Source organism: Tasmannia lanceolata, unplaced genomic scaffold, assembly GCF_043159265.1.
Source record: "Tasmannia lanceolata isolate RefF3 unplaced genomic scaffold, GAP_Taslan_0.1 ptg000029l, whole genome shotgun sequence".
Classification (NCBI taxonomy): Eukaryota; Viridiplantae; Streptophyta; class Magnoliopsida; order Canellales; family Winteraceae; genus Tasmannia; species Tasmannia lanceolata.
In genome coordinates this window covers 7,211,069-7,238,176 of record NW_027518706.1, presented here as the reverse complement: position 1 = coordinate 7,238,176, position 27,108 = coordinate 7,211,069, and the positions used below count along the sequence as shown (strand labels likewise).

General features: G+C 38.6%; 1 protein-coding gene across 1 annotated transcript; it reads left to right on the top strand.

Annotated features, from left to right (window-relative positions):
- Positions 1-1,058: 1,058 nt before the first annotated feature.
- LOC143859291 (disease resistance protein At4g27190-like) lies at positions 1,059-25,787 on the top strand. The gene is made up of 2 exons (XM_077370004.1): positions 1,059-1,161; positions 22,243-25,787. Exon 2 carries the CDS (start codon positions 22,276-22,278, stop codon positions 25,522-25,524), a length of 3,249 nt encoding a protein of 1,082 aa, XP_077226119.1. The 5' UTR covers positions 1,059-1,161; positions 22,243-22,275; the 3' UTR covers positions 25,525-25,787.
- The last annotated feature ends 1,321 nt before the right edge of the window (positions 25,788-27,108 follow it).

The window sequence follows — 27,108 nt, the reverse complement described above, 5'->3', positions numbered from 1 at the left end:
ACTGGACCGGACAACCGGGATGGCCCGGTCGACCGGATTGTGTAAAAAACTAGCCGTTAAGGCTATAATGGCCAGTTCTTGGGGACTTCACAAAATTTACCAAAATGGCCTCCCTAAACGGCAAGTTTTAGTTTCTAAGCCTATTAAAGGTCCCCAAGCCTTGTAAACTAAACTATTCACACTCTAAACTTCTGTGAACATCCTAAGAGTGCTTTACCCTTGATTGTGCCTCATTTGACATCATAAGCAAAGGATTGGATATAGGCAATTCCTAATCCTTTTTTTTTTTGTGATGACATAGGGTATCCTCACCCCAATTTTTAGGGCGGGACTATTCCCTACCGATGCACACAATCACCAGTAAACCACGCACATCAGGTAAGCCCAAAAGGGATTTGAACTTGCGTCAATGGGAGCAAACCCATGACTTTAAGCCAAAGAGCCACACCTGTGAGAGAGAGAGATGATAAGTTCTTCGTCTGTTTCGGAATGCCCCCTGTTTATTAGTAGAAACCTTAACTTTAATCAAATATGCTGAAAATGAAAGATCTGAAAAACAATAGATAGAATAAAGCTAAGCCCAACCATGCCCTCTCCTCATCACTCATGCCCTCTCAGTTCTCTTCCTCTCCCACGCTCCTTGTCCCTCACCCACGCTCCTTGATAAACCAATATTTCATGGAAAAGACTTTCATGGTTGCCAAACATGGCTAAAAAAAAAAAAGCAAAGCTAAATAATTTGCATTGCTTTACAGCCTAACAACTGAAAAACAGTGTTTACTTTATTATTAAAAAACAAAGAAAGAAGCCTTATGTTCTAAATTTTCTTTGCTCTGAGTGCTTCAAGAAGATAGAAAATAGAGAACGACAAAAAACAAAAGCAAAAGCTAGCCTCAGTGGAGAATAATTTGCTTCCTTTACAGCTTAGCAAAAGAAAAGCATTGTATTAAATATTTCCGTGGAGAATAATTTGCTTCCTTTACAGCTTAGCAAAAGAAAAGCATTGTATTAAATATTTCCTTTCTCACCCTAAGAAAACCCTTTATATTCTAAGCTATGCAGAGTTTTGTGTCTTCGCTAACCTTTTGGATAATAACAGCGGCCCTGCTCTCTGCTTCGGTTTTGCATCAACTTGATTGGAGATTTCGTTTTGGTTATAAGGTAAGATCCTTTCTCTATTCTTTCTGTACTCTTGTAAAGATTAGATAGTTAAGTTATGGAGATTTTGTATGGTGTGTGCGCCTGTGGTCCAATATTTTTCCAATAATACAGTGGGCCCCACTTCAAACTGTGATCCAAACCATTCATTTGTTGGGCCACGATGTCAAGATTAGTAAGTTATGGAGATGATTTATGCCGGTCCTTAGACATTTTTCTAAGGATTAGGCAGTGGTCTTGTTCTTGGTATTGTATCATCTTTCTTTATTCAATATACTGGTAGGGATCCACCTAACTCCAGTTTACCCATAAAAAAATGATTTATGCGGGTACAATACGGTCTATTACATTGTGGCCCAACAAATGAAAGGTTTGGATCATCCTATGAAGTGGGCCTACAACACTATTTGAAAATATTGGACTTCACCCAAACACATCATATAAAATCTCATATGGTAAGTTAGGTGACATTCGGCAACATTTTCTTCAGAGCTTGTGTTTTTTCATAGCTGAGAACGTAAAAATGAATATATATGGGGAATCGTTTTCTGCACGATACCTCAGATAAGTTATCTGAGCAAGAGCTAAAAAAACATATGGGCCCGTATTGTTTGGATGATCCAAAGCATTCATTTGGATAGTCCAAAGATAGATAGAGTGTGCACAAAAAATCTGCTCCATAGGATTGTCCTAACCCTTCGATTTGTGGAGGTTAAAGTGGATGGATATAAACCTCTACAAATCTATCCATTTTTAACCTCCAAAAATCGAAGGGTTAGTATGATCCTATAGAGCTGATTTTTCAAAGGGTTAGGATTGTCCTAACCCTTCGTTTCCCCTATATATATATATATATATATATATATATATATATATATATATATATATATAGAGGAAAGTGTTTCTAGTCCGGCCGACTAGAGATCATTCTCTAGTCCGCCACCCAAAAACACATGGGTCCCACATATTTGGGTGATGCAAAGCATTCATTTGATGGGCCCTGACATAGAGACGGTGTCCACAAGAAATTAGCTTCATAGGATCATCCCAACCCTATGATTTATGAAGCTTAAAATGGACGGCTATAAACCGCCACAAATCTGTCCATTTTTTAACTCTACAAATCGAAGGGTTAAGAAGATCCTATGAAGCTGAATTTTTGTGGACATCCTATCTATGATGAGGCCTATCAAATGAATGCTTTAGATCACCACAAAATATGTAGGACCCATGTGTTTTTGGGTGGCGGACTAGAGAATGATCTCTAGTCGGCCGGACTAGAAACACTTTTCTCATATATATATATATATATATATATATATATATATATATATATATATAAAGTGTTCTGAAAATTCAAACAGGGATTAAAATTATTGATTTTTCAAATTGATTTAGCCACTTTCGGCAATACTCATTCTCTTGTTTTTCACCTCACCTCGATCAAAAGTGATTTTTGGACTGAAAAATGCCTTTAATTTTGAGTCCAATAATCGTTTTGGACTCAAAATTGATCCTCAACTATACCACAATGGGTCTATCCATTGATTGATTGATCTGGACCGAACAGTTGATAGGCTTTGATTTGGATCTCCTATAGCCCCAAAATCTTGTCAATCATTTGATCTCAACACCCAACGATGTTGAGAGTCATCACTCGTCTACATGTTTGCCGGAGGGGGCGGGCAGGCACGGCACGGGCCCACATCGTAGTCAAGTCCTAGCTGAGCTAGGAATCTAGTTAGTTTAGGATTGGTGGTTCGGTAGAATCGGGCTGTCACAGTGGAGGTTGAGTCCTGGTAGGACTTTGGTCGTTGAAGAGTTTCAGGTTGAGTCGTAAAAGGACATTAGAATTATGTGGTCTGTTCGAGGTTGAAATAGAGTAGGACTTTAATTCATATTAGAGTAGGACTTTAAGGGTTCTGGGTTATAAATAAGAGAGACGTTATTCAACGTGAGTTTAGAGTCACTGACGTGAGAACAAAGAAGAATAACGTGAGTGTTAGTTGTGCATTGTTTTACTTTCTTGAATAGAATATTAAGAGAAAATCCTCTCTCTCCATCTATCTCTTTTGTCCTTTGTGGGTATTGCTTCTTGCTTTATTTGTTATTTGTGTGAACAAGTAGTATCAAAAGCCTTTGTGCTTTGATCCTTGTTTTCTACAAGTGGTATCACAGCCAGAGGTCTCGGATCGGTGTATGGGTGTTCGGTTCATCTGTCAGGGACAGTGAACGATCGTTGAAGAAGCTACTAGTCTGGGACTAGTGTACCAAAGCCAAAGGAAGAAGACTACAACACCGGTCAGGGACTGATGAGGGTAAGCGATCGAAGGAAGATCAAGACTCCAGGGATGAGATCTGATACGTCTGCGCTCAGGGATCTGAGTCATCTAACGTAGAAGTTGTAGATCTAGGATCCGACTTCAAGTTTGTTGCTCATCGAAAGCTTTGATCAAAGAGATGGATTTACTAATTCCGTCAACGGAATTTAGAAGTTGAATAATACGAATTATTCATATTGGAAATCTTGCATAGAGTCTTATCTCCAAGGGCAAGATTTATGAGAAATAGTGAACCGTATAGAAACCACTTCTCCCATTGGAGGTACCGAAACATCAGACACTTTGAGAAAGTGGAAGATCAAAGCCGGCAAAGCTATGTTTGTGTTGAAGGCAACCATCCATAGGAATTTTCTCGATTATATTCGAGATACCAAGACGCCGAATGAAGCATGGGATGTCTTTGCCACTTTGTTTTCAAAGACAAATGACGCTAGACTCCAAATGCTTGAGAACGAGATAGGCTCTGTATCTCAAGGAAATATAATGATTCCCGAATATTTCATGAAGGTGAAGAAGATCTGTCATGAAATATCGCAACTCGACGAAGAGTCCAGAATTTCAGAGATACGCATGCGGAGGATTATTATTCGATGATTGAAATCCTAGTATAGTGGTTTTATCACAGCAATCCAATGGTGGCCAACTCAACCAACGCTAGTAGAATTGGAGTCTCTTGGCAAACTAAGGAAGTCTAGCCAAGCAGATGGCTGGAGCTACGATAAAGGAGAACGAGGAGGTTCTCTTCGCTAGGCGAGGAAGAAAGTTCCAAAAATTTTAAAATCAGAAAGGTAAGCCAAAGGCCAGATCAAATCAAAGTGAAGAAAGTTCTGATCAAGGGGGGGCTTCAAACGGCCGTAGTTCTGATAAACAAACTCGGAACAAGGGGCAAAGATGGACGTTTTACAATTGTGGTAAGACGGGCCACTTTGCCAGAAATTGTTATGCACCAAAGAAGAAGAACGAGGTAGGTAACGTGGCAACATCGAAAGGTCCACAAAGGGAAGATAGCGATAAAGAGTGGAGTTCTTTTCTATTTTATCAAATTATAACATGATGATTCATGTCAAGCCAGGAATTTGCTCTAGGGTGGGGCAGAGAATAGTCATTATAGCATGCTTCCCCCTCCCTCCCTCCACACAAACGCGCGCGCACACACAAGAAAAATCACTTTCTACATTAGAAATCCCAATAATTTCTGATATTTTCTATATGGGAATTTCTAGCGTCCATCGCAAAAGGGTTTTCACGGTTGGTCTGTCGCACATCAGACTAGCCACTTCGTTAATGAAGAGAACAGCTTTTGTCACCATTCACGAGGTGGCTGGTCTGACGTGCAACAGACCAGCCGCGAAAAGCCTGTTGCAATGGAGCTTAGCAAATCCCTATTAATATTGTGCGTGTGTAAAGTTTGAGTATCTTTTACAAAATACTATGGGGCCAACTTCACAGGATGATCCAAACCATTCATTTATTGGGCCACAACATAAATAGTCCAGTATTTTTTTCAAAAAATACTTTATGTGCCACCATAGGATGATCCAAACGTCTATTTTTTGGGCACAACCTATTTACGTTATGGTCCATTAAATGGACAGTCCCGTACATTACAAATTTACAAATAGGGGCTTACACCATATAAAATCTTGTGAGTAAGGTGTTATTGCCTTAATCAATTGAACGGTTTGGATCATCACGTGGCTCCCCTATGGTACTATTTTTCAAACACCTGCTTACACCATATATAATCTCATATATCTAAGGTGAGATTCCAATCATGATATGGTAACCGACTAGGGAACAGAGAGTGAAACCAAACAAATAGCCTATCCGCAGGATAGCAATCTGCTTCCTTAATATAGGGAAAAAATCCAGATTCTCATTTTGGGTGGGTGGGAAGGGGAGCAAGTGGGCAACTTTACGAAAACAACGCTTAAACCTCTATACATACGAAAACAAAACTGAATTTCAATGGGGGCAATTGCCCCCCCCCCCCTCGACCCCCCTTGGCCCTGTCCCTGTGTCAAGCTGCTCTGACGACTGTAGAGGTAGTGGATGTCGCTAGTTCGGCAAACAAAAGCAAAGGTGACCGAATAGACTATTTCAGAGATTGGATAGTCGATTCGGATTATTCGAATCACATGACCGGTGATGAGCATAAGTTTGTGACAAAGACTGGATACAAAGGCAATCAGATGGTGGTAACAGCGAATGATGCGAAATTGCCTATTACCCACATAGATAATGTTTTCCAATCTAGTGGAGAGCATAGAATGTCTACCACATTCCATACATGAAGAGAAACTTAATGTCTGTATCTCAGTTAATGAGAGCAGGAAATTATGTTATTTTTGGCCCCGACGTTGTGAAGATCTTCAAGAAATTACGTGTTTCGGGTACTCTTCTTATGGAGGGAAAAAGAGTAGACTCAGTCTACGTGATGTTGGCTCAGGAAGCGTATGTTCAGAGAACCCGAAAAAATGAGACTGCAAATTTATGGCATGCGAGATTGGCGTGTGTTGGATACTCATAGCTGAAGGTTATAATGAAAAAGCAATTGGTGAAGGGACTTCCTAATCTAGAGGTTCGACATGATACGGTATGTGCCGGGTGTCAATATGGAAAGGCACATCGACTTTCATATACCAATTCAATGTTTCAAGTGAAGAAGCCGCTCGAGTTAGTGCACTCAGATGTTTTTGGAAAGTGAGAATACCATCCATTGGATGTATGAATTATTTGATTACATTCATTGATGATTTCTCACGTTTTGTGTGGATTTATTTTCTCAAAGAAAAACTAGAAGTTTTTGAAAAGTTCAAAGAGCTCCAAGAACAGGTGGAGAGTGATCTTGGTTGCAAGATCAAGTGTCTGAGAACCAATAACAGTGACGAGTGCACATCGAACAAATTCTCAACTTACTTACATAAGCATGGGATTCGTAGGCAGCTCAAGTGTCCTGATACACCTCAACAGAATGGGGTGGCCGAAAGAAAGAATTGGCACTTGGCAGAAGTTTCACGGAGTATGATGTATGCGAAGAATGTACCGTCTCGATTTTGGGCCGAATGTATGAGAACTGTCGCTTATATGACGAATCGTCTTCCACAGCCGAAGCTTGGGTTTATCTCACCAGACACCCCATTTTGACCGGACCCAAGTTCGCTATGCTTAGGCGAAACCTCATCCAATCATTTCCGCCATGTTTCGCATTTTTCCGTTAAGTGTTGAGAGAGATTATTCATAAGAATCCGAGCAAGGGAGAATTTGGACCCGTTTGGTGGGCCCGCATTGAACATTTGTTTAAATTCGAATCAACCGGGGGCCCACATTGTGGGGCCTCAGTGGGGCCTCTTGTGGGGCTTCTTATGCAGAGCAATGATGGTAGCTCCACTAAGAAAGACAACATGATGGGCTCTCCACTAAGAGCAATGATGGTAGCTCTCCACTAAGAGCAATGATGGTAGCTCCACTAAGAAAGACAACATGATGGGCTCTCCACTAAGAGCAATGATGGTAGCTCTCCACTAAGAGCAATGATGGTAGCTCTCCACTAAGAAGGACAACATGATGGGCTCTCCACTAACATCTCTCTCTCTCTCTATCTCTCCCTATATATATCTTCCTTCCCATCCATATCAGAAAAGAGGAAATAAAAAAAAAATAGATTCTTCTTCCATTATCTCTTCCAATCACTCCCTCAATCCCTCCCCCTAATATATTCTTCTTCCATTATCTCTTCCAATCACTCCCTCAATCACTCCCTCTAAGCACTCCAAAGAAAGCGAAAGACGGCGGAGCGGATCGGCGGCAGCAGGATTTTTCAGATTTTTTTTGACTCTTGGATTGGGCGGAGATCTTCACCACAAGTAGGAACACTGTTCTCGAAATTTTTCCGAAATTTTTCCGAAAATCGTGAAAACTCTTCAAAAAACATCTTTTTGATGAAGAAAAATAAATTATATACTAAACAGATTTCAAAATTAATGAAATTTCGTAGAAAAATAATATGGTACTGATACTTTCTACCATGAATTTTTTAAGATTTTTGGATTTTGTTTGGTATATTATTTTATGCTTTCTTTGAAACTTATCAAATTTTGTGAGAGTTTTTACTGATATCAGATCACCATTAAAATTCTTCAAATTTTTACAGTAGTCTTATATTCCATATGTCTTGTTGCTGTAAAAGTTTCAAATGATTTGGATCTGTTTTCATATGGGATGTAGTGTTAATTCATAATCTGATCTGAAAATTGAAAAATCCGAAATTGGTAGTAAATAGTCTCTAAAATTCATGAAATTCTCACAGCATGCTTTTTTTATTCATATCTTATTTCTGTAGAAATTTCCATGAATTTAGATTTCTATTTCTAGTATTTTCTGTGTTATTTTTACAATCTGGTCAATTAATTGTTAAATCAAAATTAAATATGAGTTTAATGTAAAAATCTGTAAAAATCTTCCAGTAAGCTACATCTCATCATATCTTGCTGTTGTAGAAGTTTCAACTCATTTCGAATTCGTTTGTAACAGTTTCACTTGTAAAATCACTCATATGGTTAAAAATTGGTAAAATCCATTAAAAAATTGAAATTAATTGAAAATCATCTTAAAATCTCTAAAGGACCTTAAATTCTGTCACATATTAATTCTTTAACCCATTGAAACAGAAATTTTAGGATCTTTAGATTTTCCTGGAAAAATGGCCAGTGCATCCATAATCGTATCCCAATTGCAACCGATCTTTGACAATTTGAATATTTAAGCTATAGTATGTTGTTGGCTCCGAGGTTACTGTCCACGGAAATCCTGAGATCTGCCAGGCAATAAGATGCTATAACCTAAGTATTAAATTGCACAAGGAAAGAGCGCACGATTCCCTCCCTTGGATGCCATTCTGGGTCGAAATTGGTGAACCCTAGAACCATTGGTAATCCTTGAATGTCCAGAAATTGAAAATCCTTGAAATCTGAAATTCATTAACTTCGAGAACTGAAATCGATTCATCTTGTGTTTCTCAGAACCATTAGAGCCCAATTTAGGAACATTGGTGTCAGTTTGTGTCTTAGGTTCTAGGGAGTCTTAGAGTTAGGAGTCCAGCCTCATCATGGACGTTTGCTATGGATAGCAACCGTACCATAGGTCTAGTTATACTAGTCACTTACTCTTTCCCTAGGACAAGCCTAGTAAACTAGGATGTAGGCTAACATGCATTAGTCTAAGGAACAACTTGCATTTAGATAAGAATCATATAGCATCTTTGATGAAATCCTAAGATAATAAAATCCTCAACTTGAATTAAATAATTATTTTTAAAACTGTTGAAACAGTCAAATCCGTCTAAGTCGGTGTCCTAGTTGAGTTAGGTATAAGTAGCTTAGCTTAGGTGCACCGAACTACGTCGACTCTGATCCCAGTGAGGCTTGAGTACGTAGGCAGCTTGGATGTCTGATGGCATACCAACCGCGAGTCAGCTCCACAACAAATTGTGGGGTTTTGTATATTAATTTTATTGTAAATTACTTAGGATTTTCTATGAAATTAGAATTTTAGGAGAACTTTCACTTAGATTGAATCCAAACCAATCAAGAAATCAAGATACACATTTAGGATTCACATTGAAATTAGATCATAGGGTGCATGTCACATAGATAGCACATTAACAAGGAGTTGAATGAGCCATTTAAAATGAATTTAAAAGAGTTAACTTTTAAAATTGAAGACCGATTATCGGGCAGGAATGGTGCATGTGGTGGATAACTCCCCATACCTTCCATTCTTGTAACCAGGTAGCGAGTCTAGATTTCTGGTTAATTATGGGTCCTAGATCCCACATCTAGGTGGCGACTCTGTCAGTCTCTTTTGTGTGGAATTCGGATTGCCTTAGTGATCCCAAGTTCACATAAAAGACGAATTAAAATCAACACTAAAAGAGCACACGCCAATCGCGTGGGTACGAGAGACCAAGGGAGGGCGTGGCGGCTCGCGCCCCACCCCTCCCGCGGGATCGGGTCCCACAGTCTGGCGACTCTGCTGGGGACCACCTAACTTCATTACAATTCCAAAGGATAACTCATTTGAATCTATTTTAACTGGCTCATGAAAACTCTATCTCTTTTATGCTTGTTAGATTAGTTTGTATGCTTTATTTTCTCATCACATTTACTCAAACTTAATCTAACAAAACCTGAAGGCATCATAGATTGCGCGAACTTATTGCACACACTTATATCACTTGCATCTAAACCCTTGCATCTCACATGCACACACGTCCCATTTTAGGAACCCGGAGTGTTATCTAGCATGGTTGACTGGGATTTCATCACCTGGTGCCTCTGTGCTAGAGAAGCATTCCACCCTTAGCCTAGTACCTTTATGGTACGTAAACGAATCTCTTGTTCACGTACTGATACGCCGGACACTGGTACAGTATATCGAACATGGATTCGCGCTAAGGGAACTCTTGGCCTTACCCCTAGATTAACCCACACATGCATGTAGTATACGAACACATGTGCATCACGTGTGTGAGCCTAGTTTAGGATATCTTACCCAATTGTGTGTGTGAGCCTAGTTTAGGATATCCTACCCATTTGTGTCTAGATTAGGCCCATTTGTGTCTAGATTAGGCCGTAGTCCATCTTCCAATGGCTACGATCGGTCCTAGGTACACAAACAAAGTCATGAGTCGAGATCCTCTCTCCACTCCGCTAGATTAGGGTTAGGGTTGATGCCTTCAGGTAACACTGATAAAATGTGCGAAGATTAAAAAACTTTTCCTTTGGGGTTAGGATGTAAATCATATTCATTTCCAAAGATCTCATAGGATTAGTCATTCATGATCCATCCGTTGAAAGCAATCTTATGCTATCTCATCTCATATTGATTGTACAGTTGTTGATATCCATCATTCAGATTTTAGATCTGGTCTTTGACCCTACTTTTGTCATTCTTATGGCAATGGTCTATTATCTGAGCCATTGATTTTTCATTGATCCATGTTTACCTATCATATATCTTTTACCCTTGGATCATATCGAAATCATTAATGGGAAAGTTTGATCTTACCTGTATTCTTTGAGTGCTTGATCATTGCTGAGATCGAAATTTATTTTGATTAGGGATGTTTATCGTTCCTGACTCTTTCATTCCCAAAAAGAAGAGCAGTTATACTCAAATGAGACTTCAAGGTGTGGATTGAGAATTCATTGAAACCCTGTTGATGTAGGTCATAATATCACTGTCTATTTTGCTTTAACCTTCATAGACAGTATCTCTTTGATTTTCAGAATAAAATACCCTGTGGTGTGTTTCAAGATTACTCATATCTCTATTTGTTCAGAATCTTTATCCCATGACTATTGATCTAGTGTGTGCTTCCAAGTCAAGAGTCTATGTTTAGCGAAAGACCATTTTTTCTAAAGACTGACTATTTCTAATCATACTTGATCCAGGCAGTCTATTGTTTTACCCACATTGTCAACATAAGCCTTTTGTTGCCCCATTTAACCTAGACCTTGTGGAGTTGCCTTTTCTGGGATTTCTACTCCCGGATTGAACTTTATAGTTATCATTATCATGAGGAAAGGTGTATCACCTATAAGCTTTCAGTACCAGTTCACTACCTTGGAAGAAGTGTCCTGTGTTTTTAGATTTGTCTTTCATTGAGCGTACATCAACTTTCTTCTTTCTAAGTTGAAAAAGTTCAGTTATGTAGATGTTAAAAAAAAAGAAAAAAAGAAGTCATGTCTGTCAATCTTTCTTATATGGAGTCAGTATTCTGTTTTCTATCAGAACTGATGAAGAGCCCATTGAGGTGTGTCAAAAATCATCAATGTACTTACAGTCTTCAATTCAATAAAATTGTTGATTTCGTATCTTTGATATTCTATGATTCACTCTTAGATCTAATGTTTAAACAACTAAAGACCCCCTTCTCGGATGAGAATGCAGACGAAATTCACTTCAAGATCTGAAAGATGGTCAAACGAGAGGAAGAGCGTCGATCATAGCCACTTAAAGAAGAAATCGAAGCCATTGATAGAGGTATCGAAATCCGAAACTCGGGATGGATGGATTGGAAAACTTTATCTCCTAAGGAGCGCAAAGAATTGATAAACCTGTTTAGAGGGGTTTGAGGTAGTTTTGCTTGATCCTATAAGGATAAACCAGGGGAATGCCCTGTCGTTGATCAAAGCAAGACTTCATCTGCTTTAGACATCCAGTTGAGGAATAAAATTTTAAAGAGATAAGCGTCAGGCATCCTGTGGAGCTGATGAGATATTGAGAGAAGATTTTCAGACAGAGTTGTGGAATCTTGAGCATAAATTCAAGATCTTTGAGATGGGAGTGGAGCACAGTGGTTGAAGTTTTGCCAGAAAACCGCCAGACTCCTCAAAAAAAAAAAAATTCAAAGGCTTTGAACCTTAAGCAAAAAAGCTTGTACATCAAATACATCAGGAGGCCATCCTTAATCGTTTGAGCTTTTATAGCCAAAATCCCAACTTTTAAAAATCCTTCTATAAACCCTTTGGGCCAAAAGCAAAATTAAACAATTTCTTTTCAAACACATTATAAACCCGGGGCATTTATGCACCCGAACTACGTCGGACCTGATCCCCATTTCTTCAGGGGTACGTAGGCAACTTGATTAATTCAAGTTCGGTCAAACCTTGGAATAAAATCTCTTTCAAATTTTGAAGCTAAATGCTAAACCATTCTTTGAAAAACCCCAAAGCGAACTACGCGGATCTGATCCTCCATCTTTGGGGTACGTAGGTAGTCTGGCTAGACCAGATTCGGTCCAAATCCTTAGAACCTTAGGTATTCAACCCTTTTGAACCAAAGCCCACCTAGAAAGCCCTTCTGGTGAAACAAGCAAAGGTTCGAGGCGAATGAAAAGAAAAACAGAAAGAAAAGAATGAGAGTCTGAAGACCCGCTAGGTTGAAAACTCGAAAGGGCGACTTAGAGAAAGGTGAAAGTTGTTTTTCTTGCTAAGTCAACAAGCAAAGGGATTGACTTATCAGAAAATAAGGGTAGTGGTCTGCTGGATAGAAAAGTTGAAGAGACAATCTAGTCAGAGGCAAATACTTCTCATGAAAAGTTGAGTTGAATAGAAGCAGAAGGAGTTCCTCAGTTACGTAGAATTCCCAAGTTTGGGTGCAAGCAAAAGTTGAGATAAGTAGTCTTTTAGACTGAAAACTTGAAGAGCAAAAGTTGAAACAAGTGGTCTTTTAGACTGAAAACTTGGAAGACATTAATTTTGACTTCTTCCGAAAAGAGAAATCAAGGAGACCGAGAAGCAACCTCTACAAGGCAGGATCTTGAAATCCGAATAGTGCCAGCGAGGCTTACTTTGACACCTTTTTAAACTAGGGGCATTGAAACTGAGCAATCCGAAGGGGGTAATAACCATGACGGAGATCCCGATGGAGGAAATTAGGCCATCTTGACATAGTTTTTGAGACTACTCTGAGAGTGGCTGACCTTACCATTAAAAAATGATACATTTGATTTAAGAGTGAATCAAAATTTAGTCAAATCATTTGAATATTGTAAGTCTTTTTTGAAAGAGTCTTCAGGAGTCTGTTCCTTGTTTATCATTGTTTTCTTTTAGAATCAAAAGTGTTTGGCACTGGAGAGAATGGGTGTATACCTTCCAAAGTGAAAAGAAAATTCAAAGTAGATCCTGGTTTAAGAATCAAAGAAGGGCAAGAGATTTGTTATTCAGACCTGCCTGAAACATCAAAGCCTCAAGCACTGAGCAAAATGAAGAATTCTTACATTCAGCCTTTGTGGAGATGGTTTTACCACTATACCAAAGAAAGAACTCATGCAAACTCAAATTTTTTCTACTTACCTTGGTTCTGCCTTCTTAAGACTTTGTCATGGAAGCACATCATACTAGGGGCATCTTTTATGACTTGCGTCATAAAAGATATTACACAATGATAACTGGGATATCTATTCTTAGCAAATAGAAACCAGAGAAGCTTGAACATACTCTTTGAGTTGAATTCCTTGATCAAATTATTTCTTTTGGAGTCAGTTTCAGAAACTTCAATTCCCAGTGGAGTATAGAATCTATTCCTGCATCCTTCAAACCTCATCAAAATGCTTCTCACCTGTTAAAGAGAGTCAGCACCTGAAAATCTCATCAATCTATTTGAGTTTTGCTTTCAGCAAAGATCATGCGCTCCTAGTTATTCTTGGTAAGAGATGACTGGCCCATTAGTGAAATTGATCAAAGATGGTAAATTCTTCATTCCTTTTAAAGGTTTTTAATAGAATGTGAAAATTACCGAACCTGTGTTACACGGTTTGGTCTTTTCTTCGATCATTTTGAAAGATTTTTAATTAGGGGAAAATTTCTGATCCTGTGTTACACGGATTGGTCTTTTCTTCCTTCTCCCGGGTATTTAGTACCCCGATGATTAATATTGTAATGTCAAGTGGTGACTTACCTAATCATCGTTCCGTTATGTGCAGCTTCCTAACGTGTTAGGAGTCATGTGTATCTGCGAAGAGGTTTGTAGGGGACTGTTTAGCAGGACCTACGAATTTGGGTTTATGTGGAACTGTTTAGCAGAACCGCGTGACCTTGAGTGATTCGCTACCTTGAAAGAGAGGAGTCAGAGTTACTCGGATAGTTAAACAGATTTATTTTCAGTAATGATCTGTATAACTATCGCTAGGCTTGAGACTTAGTCTCGCCTCGGGTACTTAGTACCCAGATGATTAGTATTGTAATGTCAAGTAGTGACTTACCTAATCATCGTTCCGCAATGTGCAGCTTCCTAACGTGTTAGGAGGGCTTGAGACTTAGTCTCACCTTGGGTATTAGAAGTTTGAGTTTAGCTCGAATATTCGAGTACCCTAATAAGTGGTCGAGAAAGTTTTAGACTGATCGACGAGATTTTAACAGAGTTTGAAATTACCGAACTTGCGTTACGCGGTTTGGTCTTTTTGAAAGATTTTAACAGAGTTTGAAATTACCGAACCTGTGTTACACAGTTTGGTCGTTTTGAAAGTTTTTAACAGAGATAGAAATTACCGAACCTGTGTTACACGGTTTGGTCTTTTTGAAAGATTTTAATAAAGATGGAAATTACCGAACCTGTGTTACACGGTTTGGTCTTTTTGAAATGTTTTAATAGGGAAAATATTTCCGATCCTGTGTTACACGGATTGGTCTTTTCTTCCTTCTCCCGGGTATTTAGTACCCTGGTGATTAGTATTGTAATGTCAAGTAGTGACTTACCTAATCATCGTTCCGCTATGTGCAGCTTCCTAACGTGTTAGGAGCCATGTGTATCTGCGAAGAGGTTTGTATGGGACTGTTTAGCAGGACCTACGAATTTGGGTTTACATAGAAATGTTTAGCAGAACTGCGTGATCCGGAGTGATTCGCTACCTTGAAAGAGAGGAGTCAGAATTACTCGGATAGTTAAACAGATTTATTTTCAGCAACGATCTGTATAACTATCGTTAGGCTTGAGACTTAGTCTCGCCCCAGGTACTTAGTACCCAGATGATTAGTATTGTAATGTCAAGTAGTGACTTACCTAATCATCGTTCCGCAATGTGCAGCTTCCTAACGTGTTAGGAGTCATGTGTATCTGCGAAGAGGTTTGTATGGGACTGTTTAGCAGGACATACGAATTTGGGTTTACGTGGAACTGTTTAGCAGAACCGCGTGATCCGGAGTGATTCGCTACCTTGAAGAGAGGAGTCAGAGTTACTCGGATAATTAAATAAATTTATTTTCAACAATGATCTGTATAACTATCGCCTGGCTTGAGACTTAGTCTCGCCTCGGTATTAGAAGTTTGAGTTTAGCTCAAATATTAGAGTACCTCGATGATTAGTAGTGTAATGTCAAGTAGTGACTTACCTAATCATCGTTCCGCAATCTACAGCTTCCTAACGTGTTAGGAGTCATGTGTATCTGCGAAGAGATTTGTATGGGACTGTTTAGCAGGACATACGAATTTGGATTTACATGGAACTGTTTAGCAGAACCGCGTGATCCGGAGTGATTCGCTACCTTGAAAGAGATGAGTCAGAGTTACTCTGATAGTTAAACAGATTTATTTTCAGCAATGATCTATATAACTATCGCTGGGCTTGAGACTTAGTCTCGCCTTAGGTATTAGATGTTTGAGTTTAGCTCAATTATTCGAATACCATAATAATTGGTCAAGTCTTAGACTGATCGGCATGTTATAAAAAGAAAATGGAAACTCTTTGAGTAATTGAAATGATTAATTTGTCAAAATGTGTCGTCTGTTCAGCTTTGCTATTCGCGTGACAAGCACGCTCTGCCAAAGAGGGGCATCTGTAGACATCCCATTTTGACCGGACCCAAGTTCGCTATGCTTAGGCGAAACCTCATCCAATCATTTTCGCCATGTTTCGCATTTTTCCGTTAAGTGTTGAGAGAGATTATTCATAAGAATCCGAGCAAGGGAGAATTTGGACCCGTTTGGTAGGCTCGCATTGAACATTTGTTTAAATTCGAATCAACCGGGGGGGGCACATTGTGGGGCCTCTTGTGGGGCCTCTTATGCAGAGCAATGATGGTAGCTCCACTAAGAAAGACAACATGATGGGCTCTCCACTAAGAGCAATGATGGTAGCTCTCCACTAAGAGCAATGATGGTAGCTCCACTAAGAAAGACAACATGATGGGCTCTCCACTAAGAGCAATGATGGTAGCTCTCCACTAAGAGCAATGATGGTAGCTCTCCACTAAGAAGGACAACATGATGGGCTCTCCACTAACATCTCTCTCTCTCTCTCTCTCTCTCTCTATCTCTCCCTATATATATCTTCCTTCCCATCCATATCAGAAAAGAGGAAAAAAAGAAAAAGAAAAAATAGATTCTTCTTCCATTATCTCTTCCAATCACTCCCTCAATCCCTCCCCCTAATATATTCTTCTTCCATTATCTCTTCCAATCACTCCCTTAATCACTCCCTCTAAGCACTCCAAAGAAAGCGAAAGACGGCGGAGCGGATCGGCGGCAGCAGGATTTTTCAGATTTTTTTTGACTCTTGGATTGGGCGGAGATCTTCACCACAGGTAGGTACACTGTTCTCGAAATTTTTTCGAAATTTTTCCGAATTTTTCCGAAAATGATGAAAACTCTTCAAAAAACATCTTTTTGATGAAGAAAAATAAATTATATACTAAACAGATTTCAAAATTAATGAAATTTCGTGGAAACATAATATGGTACTGATACTTTCTACCATGAATTTTTAAAGATTTTTGAATTTTGGTACATTATTTTATGCTTTCTTTGAAACTTATCAAATTTTATGAGAGTTTTTACTGATATCAGATCACCATTAAAATTCTTCAAATTTTTACAGTAGTCTTATATTCCATATGTCTTGTTGCTGTAAAAGTTTCAAATGATTTGGATCTGTTTTCATATGGGATGTAGTGTTAATTCATAATCTGATCTGAAAATTGAAAAATCCGAAATTGGTAGTAAATAGTCTCTAAAATTCATGAAATTCTCACAGCATGCTTTTTTTATTCATATCTTATTTCTGTAGAAATTTTCATGAATTTAGATTTCTATTTCTAGTAGTTTCTGTGTTATTTTTACAATCTGGTCAATTAATTGTTAAATCAAAATTAAATATGAGTTTAATGTAAAAATCTGTAAAAAACTTTCAGTAAGCTACATCTCATCATATCTTGCTGCTGTAGAAGTTTCAACTCATTTCGTTCCGCAATGTGCAGCTTCCTAACGTGTTAGGAGTCATGTGTATCTGCGAAGAGGTTTGTATAGGACTGTTTAGCAGGACATACGAATTTGGGTTTACGTGGAACTGTTTAGCAGAACCGCGTGATCCAGAGTGATTCGCTACCTTGAAAGAGAGGAGTCAGAATTACTCGGATAGTTAAACAGATTTATTTTCAGCAATGATCTGTATAACTATCGTTAGGCTTGAGACTTAGTCTCGCCTCGGGTACTTAGTACCCAGATGATTAGTATTGTAATGTCAAGTAGTGACTTACCTAATCATCGTTCCGCAATGTGCAGCTTCCTAACATGTTAGGAGTCATGTGTATCTGAGAAGAGGTTTGTATGGGACTGTTTAGCAGGACATACGATTTGGGTTTACGTGGAACTGTTTAGCAGAACTGCGTGATCCGGAGTGATTCGCTACCTTGAAAGAGAGGAGTCAGAATTACTCGGATAGTTAAACAGATTTATTTTCAGCAATGATCTGTATAACTATCGTTAAGCTTGAGACTTAGTCTCGCCTCGGGTACTTAGTACCCAGATGATTAGTATTGTAATGTCAAGTAGTGACTTACCTAATCATCATTCTGCAATGTGCAGCTTCCTAACGTGTTAGGAGTCATGTGTATCTGCGAAGAGGTTTGTATGGGACTGTTTAGCAGGACATATGAATTTGGGTTTACGTGGAACTGTTTAGCAGAACCGCGTGATCCGGAGTGATTCGCTACCTTGAAAGAGAGGAGTCAGAGTTACTCGGATAATTAAACAAATTTATTTTCAACAATGATCTGTATAACTATCGCCTGGCTTGAGACTTAGTCTCGCCTCGGTATTAGAAGTTTGAGTTTAGCTCAAATATTCGAGTACCCCGATGATTAGTAGTGTAATGTCAAGTAGTGACTTACCTAATCATCGTTCCGCAATGTGAGTTGAAACTTCTACAGCAGCAAGATATGATGAGATGTAGCTTACTGAAAGATTTTTACAGATTTTTACATTAAACTCATATTTAATTTTGATTTAACAATTAATTGACCAGATTGTAAAAATAACACAGAAACTACTAGAAATAGAAATCTAAATTCATGGAAATTTCTACAGAAATAAGATATGAATAAAAAAAGCATGCTGTGAAAATTTCATGAATTTTAGAGACTATTTACTACCAATTTCGAATTTTTCAATTTTCAGATCAGATTATGAATTAACACTACATCCCATATGAAAACAGATCCAAATCATTTGAAACTTTTACAGCAACAAGACATATGGAATATAAGACTACTGTAAAAATTTGAAGAATTTTAATGGTGATCTGATATCAGTAAAAACTCTCACAAAATTTGATAAGTTTCAAAGAAAGCATAAAATAATGTACCATGGTAGAAAGTATCAGTACCATATTATTTTTCCACGAAATTTCATTAATTTTGAAATCTGTTTAGTATATAATTTATTTTTCTTCATCAAAAAGATGTTTTTTGAAGAGTTTTCATGATTTTCGGAAAAATTCGGAAAAATTTCGAGAACGGTGTACCTACCTGTGGTGAAGATCTCCGCCCAATCCAAGAGTCAAAAAAAATCTGAAAAATCCTGCTGCCGCCGATCCGCTCCGCCGTCTTTCGCTTTCTTTGCAGTGCTTAGAGGGAGTGATTGAGGGAGTGATTGGAAGAGATAATGGAAGAAGAATATATTAGGGGGAGGGATTGAGGGAGTGATTGGAAGAGATAATGGAAGAAGAATCTATTTTTTCTTTTTCTTTTTTTCCTCTTTTCTGATATGGATGGGAAGGAAGATATATATAGAGAGAGATAGAGAGAGAGAGAGAGATGTTAGTGGAGAGCCCATCATGTTGTCCTTCTTAGTGGAGAGCTACCATCATTGCTCTTGGTGGAGAGCTACCATCATTGCTCTTAGTGGAGAGCCCATCATGTTGTCTTTCTTAGTGGAGCTACCATCATTGCTCTTAGTGGAGAGCTACCATCATTGCTCTTAGTGGAGAGCCCATCATGTTGTCTTTCTTAGTGGAGCTACCATCATTGCTCTGCATAAGAGGCCCCACAAGAGGCCCCACTGAGGCCCCACAATGTGGCCCCCCCGGTTGATTCGAATTTAAACAAATGTTCAATGCGGGCCCACCAAACGGGTCCAAATTCTCCCTTGCTCGGATTCTTATGAATAATCTCTCTCAACACTTAACGGAAAAATGCGAAACATGGCGGAAATGATTGGATGGGGTTTCGCCTAAGCATAGCGAACTTGGGTCCGGTCAAAATGGGGTGTCTACATTATTCCTTTGCAAAGTTGTACGGTACTAACCCACTGTAAGTCATTTCAGAGTTTTTGGTTCAGTTTGTTATGTGTTTGTACCTAACCATCTGCGCAGCAAGGTTGATAAAAAGGCACTTCGGTGTGTCTTTACCGGGTACGACTCTGAAAGAAAGGGCTAGAGATGTGTGAACCCAGAAACTGGGCGTGTGTACATTTCAAGAAACATGGTGTTTCACGAAGCTTCATTATGGTGGTCATCTGATCGAGTTATTCTTCCAGATAGTCCAGAGCTATAGACTAATCTGCAAGAAAAGTTAAAAACGAATATTCCAAGTGGAGATGGTGTCAAATCGACAAAACCTCAAGAGGAGGTGGTGCCTTGACAAGAGAGTCCTAAAAGTCCAAAGCAACGAAGTCAATGGAAAATTGACGTTCATGAGACAAAAACAACTGAAGAGATGAGACCGTCTCAACTAGAGGAATCTGACGTTGAAGTGACCAAGCCTAGAAGATCCTCGCTAATATGGAAGCCAAATCCAAAGTTTACAGATGTGGCATATGCAGAAATATCAAGTGGAGAAGTCGGTATTGCGGAACCGATGACCTTGAAAAAGTTTGCAAAGGAACTTGGCTTGACCGGTAGAGAGTCAGCGCTGAGGGGGAGTGTTGAGAATCATTACTAGGGAATGTTGAGAGTCATTACTGACTCGTCTACATGTTTGCCGGAGGGGACGGACCGGCACGGCACGGGCCCACATCGTAGTCAAGCCCTAGCCGAGCTAGGAATCTAGTTAGTTTAGGATTGGTGGTTCAGTAGAATAGGGCTGTCACAGTGGAGGTTGAGTCCTAGTAGGACTTTGGTTGTTAAAGAGTTTCAGGTTGAGTTATAAAAAGACATTAGAATTATGTGGTCTGCTAGAGGTTGAAATAGAGTACCACTTTAATTCATATTAGAGTAGGACTTTATGGGTTCTGCGTTATAAATAAGAGAGTGGTTATCCAACGTGAGTGTAGAGTCACTGAAGTGAGAACATAGAAGAATAACGTGAGGGTTAGTATTGTGTTCTCTCTCCATCCTTCTCTTTTGTCCTTTGTGGGTATTGCTTCTTGCTTTATGTTTTATTTGTGTGAACAAGTGGTATCAAAAGCCTTTGTGCTTTGATCCTTGTTTTTTCGACAATGTATATTTCTGGGATTACTTTTGACTGATAGGAGATTCAAAGCAAGGCCACTCAAATGAACGGTTTGGATCAATCAAAATCCAAAGCTTTACTGAGCCCACCACTTTATAATATGGTGCAGCTTCAATTGATCTGGACCGTCCATCGGTTAAATCCAACGTTGGATTTCCAATAGCCCATGTCATATTTATGTATAAGAGACATGACATGGTTTTTGGGCCACTAGAGATCAAAGGTATGGTCCAGATCAATAAAAAATAAGGCCGTTATACAAAAGTGGCATTGCCTCCTTGCATTACAAAAGAAGGCTCGCCTTTGCAAACCATTCCTCACTTGTGGAGTTGTGGGTAATTCCTTATACCCCTGATGGACTCTTAATTTACTTTTCTTATGTTTTTTTGGGAAATGTTATCAGCACTACTGTATTTTGATGAGGGCACTCTCACTTTATTAAAAGTGAGGTATGGCCGCACCATAGGATGATCCAAACCGTCCATTAGATGGACCACAGCTTAAATGGGTTGTGCCCCAAAAATCATTTCCATAGGTTGATCATAACCCTCCGATCTATAGAAGGTTGGATCGGAGGGTTAGGATCAACCTATGGAAATAATTTTTGGGGCACAACCCATTTAGGCTATGGCCCATCTAATGGACGGTTTGGATCATCCAATAGTGTTGGCCATACCATACTTTTAATAAAGTGAGGAGTGTCCTCATCAAAATACAGTAGTGCTGATAAATAATATTTACCTTTTTTTTTTATGATAAATTTTTTCCATTAACTCATCCGAAACTGGCACTGATACCACTTGTAAATATGTTGTAGGATATAAGGAACATTAAAATTTTATCTTTGAAAAAACAATGTCTTCTCTCTCATTCTCATCTCCTCTCTTCTCAACAATTGTATCTATTTATGTTTAGTATTAAAATCTTATAGGAATTTAATATTTAATGTCATATGGAGCAAAAATTTTATGCTGTCACATATCAATTAATACTGTATGGAATGTTGATATCTTTTTTTCCCTGTTTTTTGGATCTGTAAAAAGAGAGGCACTGAGGGGAATGCCCTTAATTTGAAGTATATTTTTTCCTACTATTACTTCCAACACCCTTTCTTTAAATTGAAAAACAAATCATGTAAAATAATCACATTCAAATAACAGATTCACCTAGTATAAAATGAATCATGTAAAATAATCACATTCAAAGAACAGATTCACCTAGTATAAAATGGCAGGATAAAGCTAAGTTAACTAGGTTTCTTGTTATTTATTTGCAATGTAAAAGGCTAGAGAACAAATCAGATTCACCTAGCATAAAATGGAAGAACAAAGCTAAGTTAACTAGGTTTCTTGTTATTTATTTGCAATGTAAAAGGTTAGAGGACTAATTTCAGATGCGACAAAGCCGTGTTTGAGCTAAATAAGTGCTTTGGTTGAATCCCAATGTTTTCCTTGCCCTAATCTCGTACACTGGTTCACTTCTATTGTTTTGGTTGTGTTTTGTTCTTTTTGTAGCGTTAGCTGTGGTTGCTTTGTGTGGAGAAGGCCATGGATGCAGTAATTTCAGTTCTAATAGAAATAGGGAAGTATTCATGGGACCCTCTGAAAGAACACATAGGATATCTTATCCATTTTAAAAGCAATATAGAGAACTTAAAAAGTCATGGGGAGGAACTTGTAAGTAGGAGAAATGACATACGAAGTCGTGTAAATGATAGATGTTTAAATGGCGATGTGGTTATTGAGGAAGTTCAATTGTGGCTCACAAAAGCAGATGAGATGGAATCTACTGCAAATGAGATAGAACGCAACTTGGGAGAAAATATGAGATGCCTCAAAGGATGTTGTCCAAATTGGAATCGACGATATAGATTAAGTAAAAAAGCAAAAGAGAATGCAGAAATCATTATTGGTCATTATAATAAAGGAATATTTCAGATTGTGTCAATTGCCCCACCCCCTTCAAGGGTAGAAATTCAACCTACTCCATCAGTTGAGGGTTTAACTTCAGTTAATGCATCATTGGATGAAGTCATGGATGCTCTTACTGATGAAAATGTCAGAATGATTGGTGTATATGGTATGGGAGGAGTTGGAAAAACTACCCTTGTGAAAAATGTGAACAATAAACTAAAAGAGAATACACTTTTTGATGAAGTTGTGATGGTGACTGTGTCTAAGGATGTGACCTTGAAGAGGGTCCAAGAAGAAATTGCAAATAGATGTCGCATTACACTCAAAAGTGAGATTGAATCCATTAGAGCAAACGAACTAAGAGCAAGATTGATGAAAGTGAAGACGTTGCTCATCATCTTGGATGATTTATGGGCTGCACTAGATATAGATAGGGTAGGAATTCCCTTTGATGATCATCACAAGGGTTGCAAGATCGTCTTAACTTCACGGAGCAAAGATGTATGCAGACAAATGGGCAGCCAAGTTTATATCCAAGTAAATGTGTTGTTGGAAGATGAATCTTGGAAATTGTTTAAAGAGAAAGTAGGTGATGTTGTTGATCATCAAAACTTGCAGGCCATGGCAAGAAATATTGCTAAAGAATGCCGTGGTCTACCACTGGCACTTGTAACACTTGGGGGGGCACTAAGAGATGAAGATAATCTATCAGTATGGGAGAATGCATTGACAGAACTGAAAAGATCCGACCCTGTCGATATTGAAGGCATGGAGGATAGGGTGTATCAGTCCCTAAGAATAAGTTACAATCATTTGAAAACTGAGGAATTGAAGCTATGCTTCTTGTTTTTCTGTTTATTTCCAGAAGATAGCAGCATTCCCGTCGATAGGGTGATTAGATATTTGATTGGTGAAGGAATTTTGGAGAAATTTGAGAGTTTGGAAGATACAATGAACAAAGGGCGTGCATTGATTGAAAAACTAAAGGCTTGTTGTTTGTTATTAGAAAGCTACGATAGTGAGCATGTTATGATGCATGACGTAGTTCGAGATGTAGCAATTTGGATTGCATCCAAAGAAGGTGAGTATAGATTTTTGGTGAAGTCTGGGTTAAGACTGGAAGAATGGCCAGAATTGGATAAGTTAGAAGAATGCAAAAGGCTCTCGCTGATGAGAAACAAAATAGAGAAACTTCCAGATAAAATGCAATGCCTCCAGCTACGAACATTGATGATGCAAGAAAATGGAAATTTGAGGGAAATACCTGATAGCTTCTTTGAAGGAGCCAAAGAACTTCGTGTTTTGGACCTAGGATATACGAGTATTGGAAGGCTACCTCCCTCTCTATCAAACCTGACGAACCTTCGAGAACTCTCTCTACGCGAGTGTCAATTGACTCTATCTTCATTGCATGGTCTGTCACAACTTGGGGTACTGAAGAAACTGGAATCCCTAGATCTTGGTAGGAACCGAATCTATGAAGTTCCGATTGAATTTGGTGAATTGGTCAATCTAAGGCACTTGGACTTGTCGGGCAATGATAGTCTTGAAGTTGTACCACAAAATGTTGTTATAAAGAGGCTGGCTCGCTTGGAGGAATTGAAGATGGAATATAGCTTCAATAGGTGGGAGGTTGGAGAAGGAGAGGAAGAGAGAAACAATGCTAATGCTCGATTGACAGAGGTAGCATCTTTGTCACGATTGACATGTTTATGGATCGATATAAAAGATGCTCATCGCTTTTCTCAGGATTTCTTGTACAAATCTTGGGCAAATTTGAAAAGATTTCATTTTCGCCTCTTTCTTGAATCAAATGAAACCAACTTCTATGTGTCCACTGGAAATTCACCTCGTGAGATATTTATTACAGGTTCCCAACCAATTCCCCAATGGGTTAAGATATTTTTGTTCCCCACAACCACATACCTACAATTACTAGATTGCCATGAGTTTATAAGGAGTATTTTGGATTTGAATGGGTTTCAAAATTTGGAACATCTTCACATCCGTGGTTGCAATGAGATAGAATGTTTTATCAATGGAAAAGAGGCCTCAGAATATGCACTGCAACATTTGCAACATTTAGTACTTGTGGATCTTCAAAAGTTAGAGATCGTGGTGTCTAATGAGGAATCCCTTCCACTCACAACTCTTGGCAGCCTAAGCTATGTGAGTGTGGATAATTGTCCGAGACTAAAGCATATACTCAAGCTTAGTGAATTGAAAAGAATGCATAATCTAGAAGAACTCTGGGTATATAAGTGTGAGAATGTGGAACAGTTGTTTGTGGGGATGATGGCGCTAACAAAAAATAGCCTTGTACTGTCAAAACTCCAACGCATGCACCTAACAAATCTAGCAAAGATGGAGAATATGTGGATGGGGTTGGCAACACTACAAAACCTGCGTTTTGTTCGCATCGCTGGCTGCCATGGCTTGAAAGCTGTCCTATCCTCTGTTCAAATGAAAGGCCTCCCTCATTTGGAGGAGTTCACTGTTAAAAATTGCACTCAAGTGAAGAAGATAATTTCAGAGGCGGAGGAGGTGGTGGGGGATGAGAAGGCACTGCTATCCAAATTGAAAGTCTTGAAATTATTCGAGCTACCAAACGTGGAGTATTTCTACAAAAGTCCACTTGATTTTCATTCACTGGGAATTATGACGATACGAGGATGTCCCAATCTGAAGAAGCTACTGTTTGAAGGACCGCAAAGTGCACCATCCTTGCAACAGATTAAAGAAGAAACAGGGTGGTGGGAAGGGTTGAAGTGGGAAGAAGAAGGAGACGACGGCCTCAAGATCCACCTCCAGTCAATCTTCACTGCCATCCAGCCTCGAAATCCGATGGCCGACTATTACGGAGAAGGAGAGGATGAAGTTTAGGAGAGTATGAGCAGAAGAGACGGCCATGGCTATAACTACATTGGATCATACTCTTGTTTTAAATCTGTAATTTTATGGAGTGATCCTTTTGCTCTTGTTCTGTAATTTTAAGGAGTGTTACCTTTTTCTTATTCTGTAATTTTAAGGAGTGATCCTTTTGTTCTTGTTCTGTAATTTTAAGGAGTGATACTTCTGTTCTTGTTCTGTAATTTTTGGAGTGATACCTTTTTTAATTATTAATTTGATGGAGTGGCATTCTGGTACATTTTATGACTGCATCAAGAGTTATTTGCTATATAAGTGAAGCTTTGAAATGACATGAAAGACAGATGGATATAGTCTTCATGGTTGTTTGTTACACACTGTGAATTTGTTATGTGTATATCTAGGCTACTGGTATTGGCACTAACATTTTTTATAATTGCTCTAACTCACCTTGTCTTTTATTATTTAGCCAGCTGTTAAAGGCTATCATAGTTCACAAAAAGCTCTCAGAAGCCAGTTAAAAAAGAAAAGACAGGGTGAGTTCTACAATTACTAAAACATGGCAGTGCCAATATCAGTAGCCTATATCTATTCAGATTTTAGCTTTAATACAGGCTTCTTCTTTTTTGTCAGCATGATTAAATTAAACCACAAAATGTATAAAACGATAATCATGTACCTGGGCAATACTATGAACTAAGTTATTACACAAAGTTAGTTTGGCCGTACAGGTAAAGCTTACACAGGAAAAAATCCACAAAAAAATTCCAATGAGAAAGCTTTTCAGGTTCAAGCATGTTTAAAGCATTCTTGGAGAACAGGGAAACTCTTTATTGCTAGAAAATTTTTCCATGAAAAATAAGCTAACCAAACATTACAGAAAATCATCTTTTAGGAACATTATTTTCCAAGAAAACTCTTATTCTATCCAAACTGCTCGTGTTCAAAATTTTATTCTTATCTTTTATGTTTTAAATAAACTGTGGATTTCTAGGCCTAACTGTTGGTTTTAAGAGACAACCTAAATGCCTCTCCATTAGGACATACATAAATAGGTACATGGTTGGAAGTTTGTAGCCCATGAATTGGATGGCTACCATTGTCCAATAGATGAGATCTCAGCTATCAATGGCAAAATTATAGGCCCCATTTACTGGTGGTCTCACAAAACCCAACATTCATAGTGAAACATAATATTATAAATATTCTAATTATTTAAACAATTAAATCTCCATGTATTCTAGTCCGCAGACGATCACCGGATCAATCCCATGAATCCATCTTGGATCCCAACTGGGTGTGCAATCTGGATCGTTGATCTTGTAGACCATCATGAGGCGACCCACATGGTTTGGACCCCATTCCTGATGGACATCCCATTGATAGGATTAAGGCCGGAAAAAAAAATCAATGCTTTAACTTCTCTTGGTAAAACCCTAAATGAGGCCTGATATATCAACGGCTAATTTTAGGAAACAATGCACATCTCTATCCCATCAATATAGAGAAGGTAATTTCATAGTTGATGCTCTAGCAAACTTTGGTTGCGAGCAAAAGGCCACGAGTACTTTCTGGCAATGGAATGACCTCCCATTAGTG

Excerpts from the sequence above, each read along its gene's own strand:
- LOC143859291 (XM_077370004.1), top strand. The coding sequence starts at position 22,276 with ATGGATGCAGTAATTTCAGTTCTAATAGAAATAGGGAAGTATTCATGG.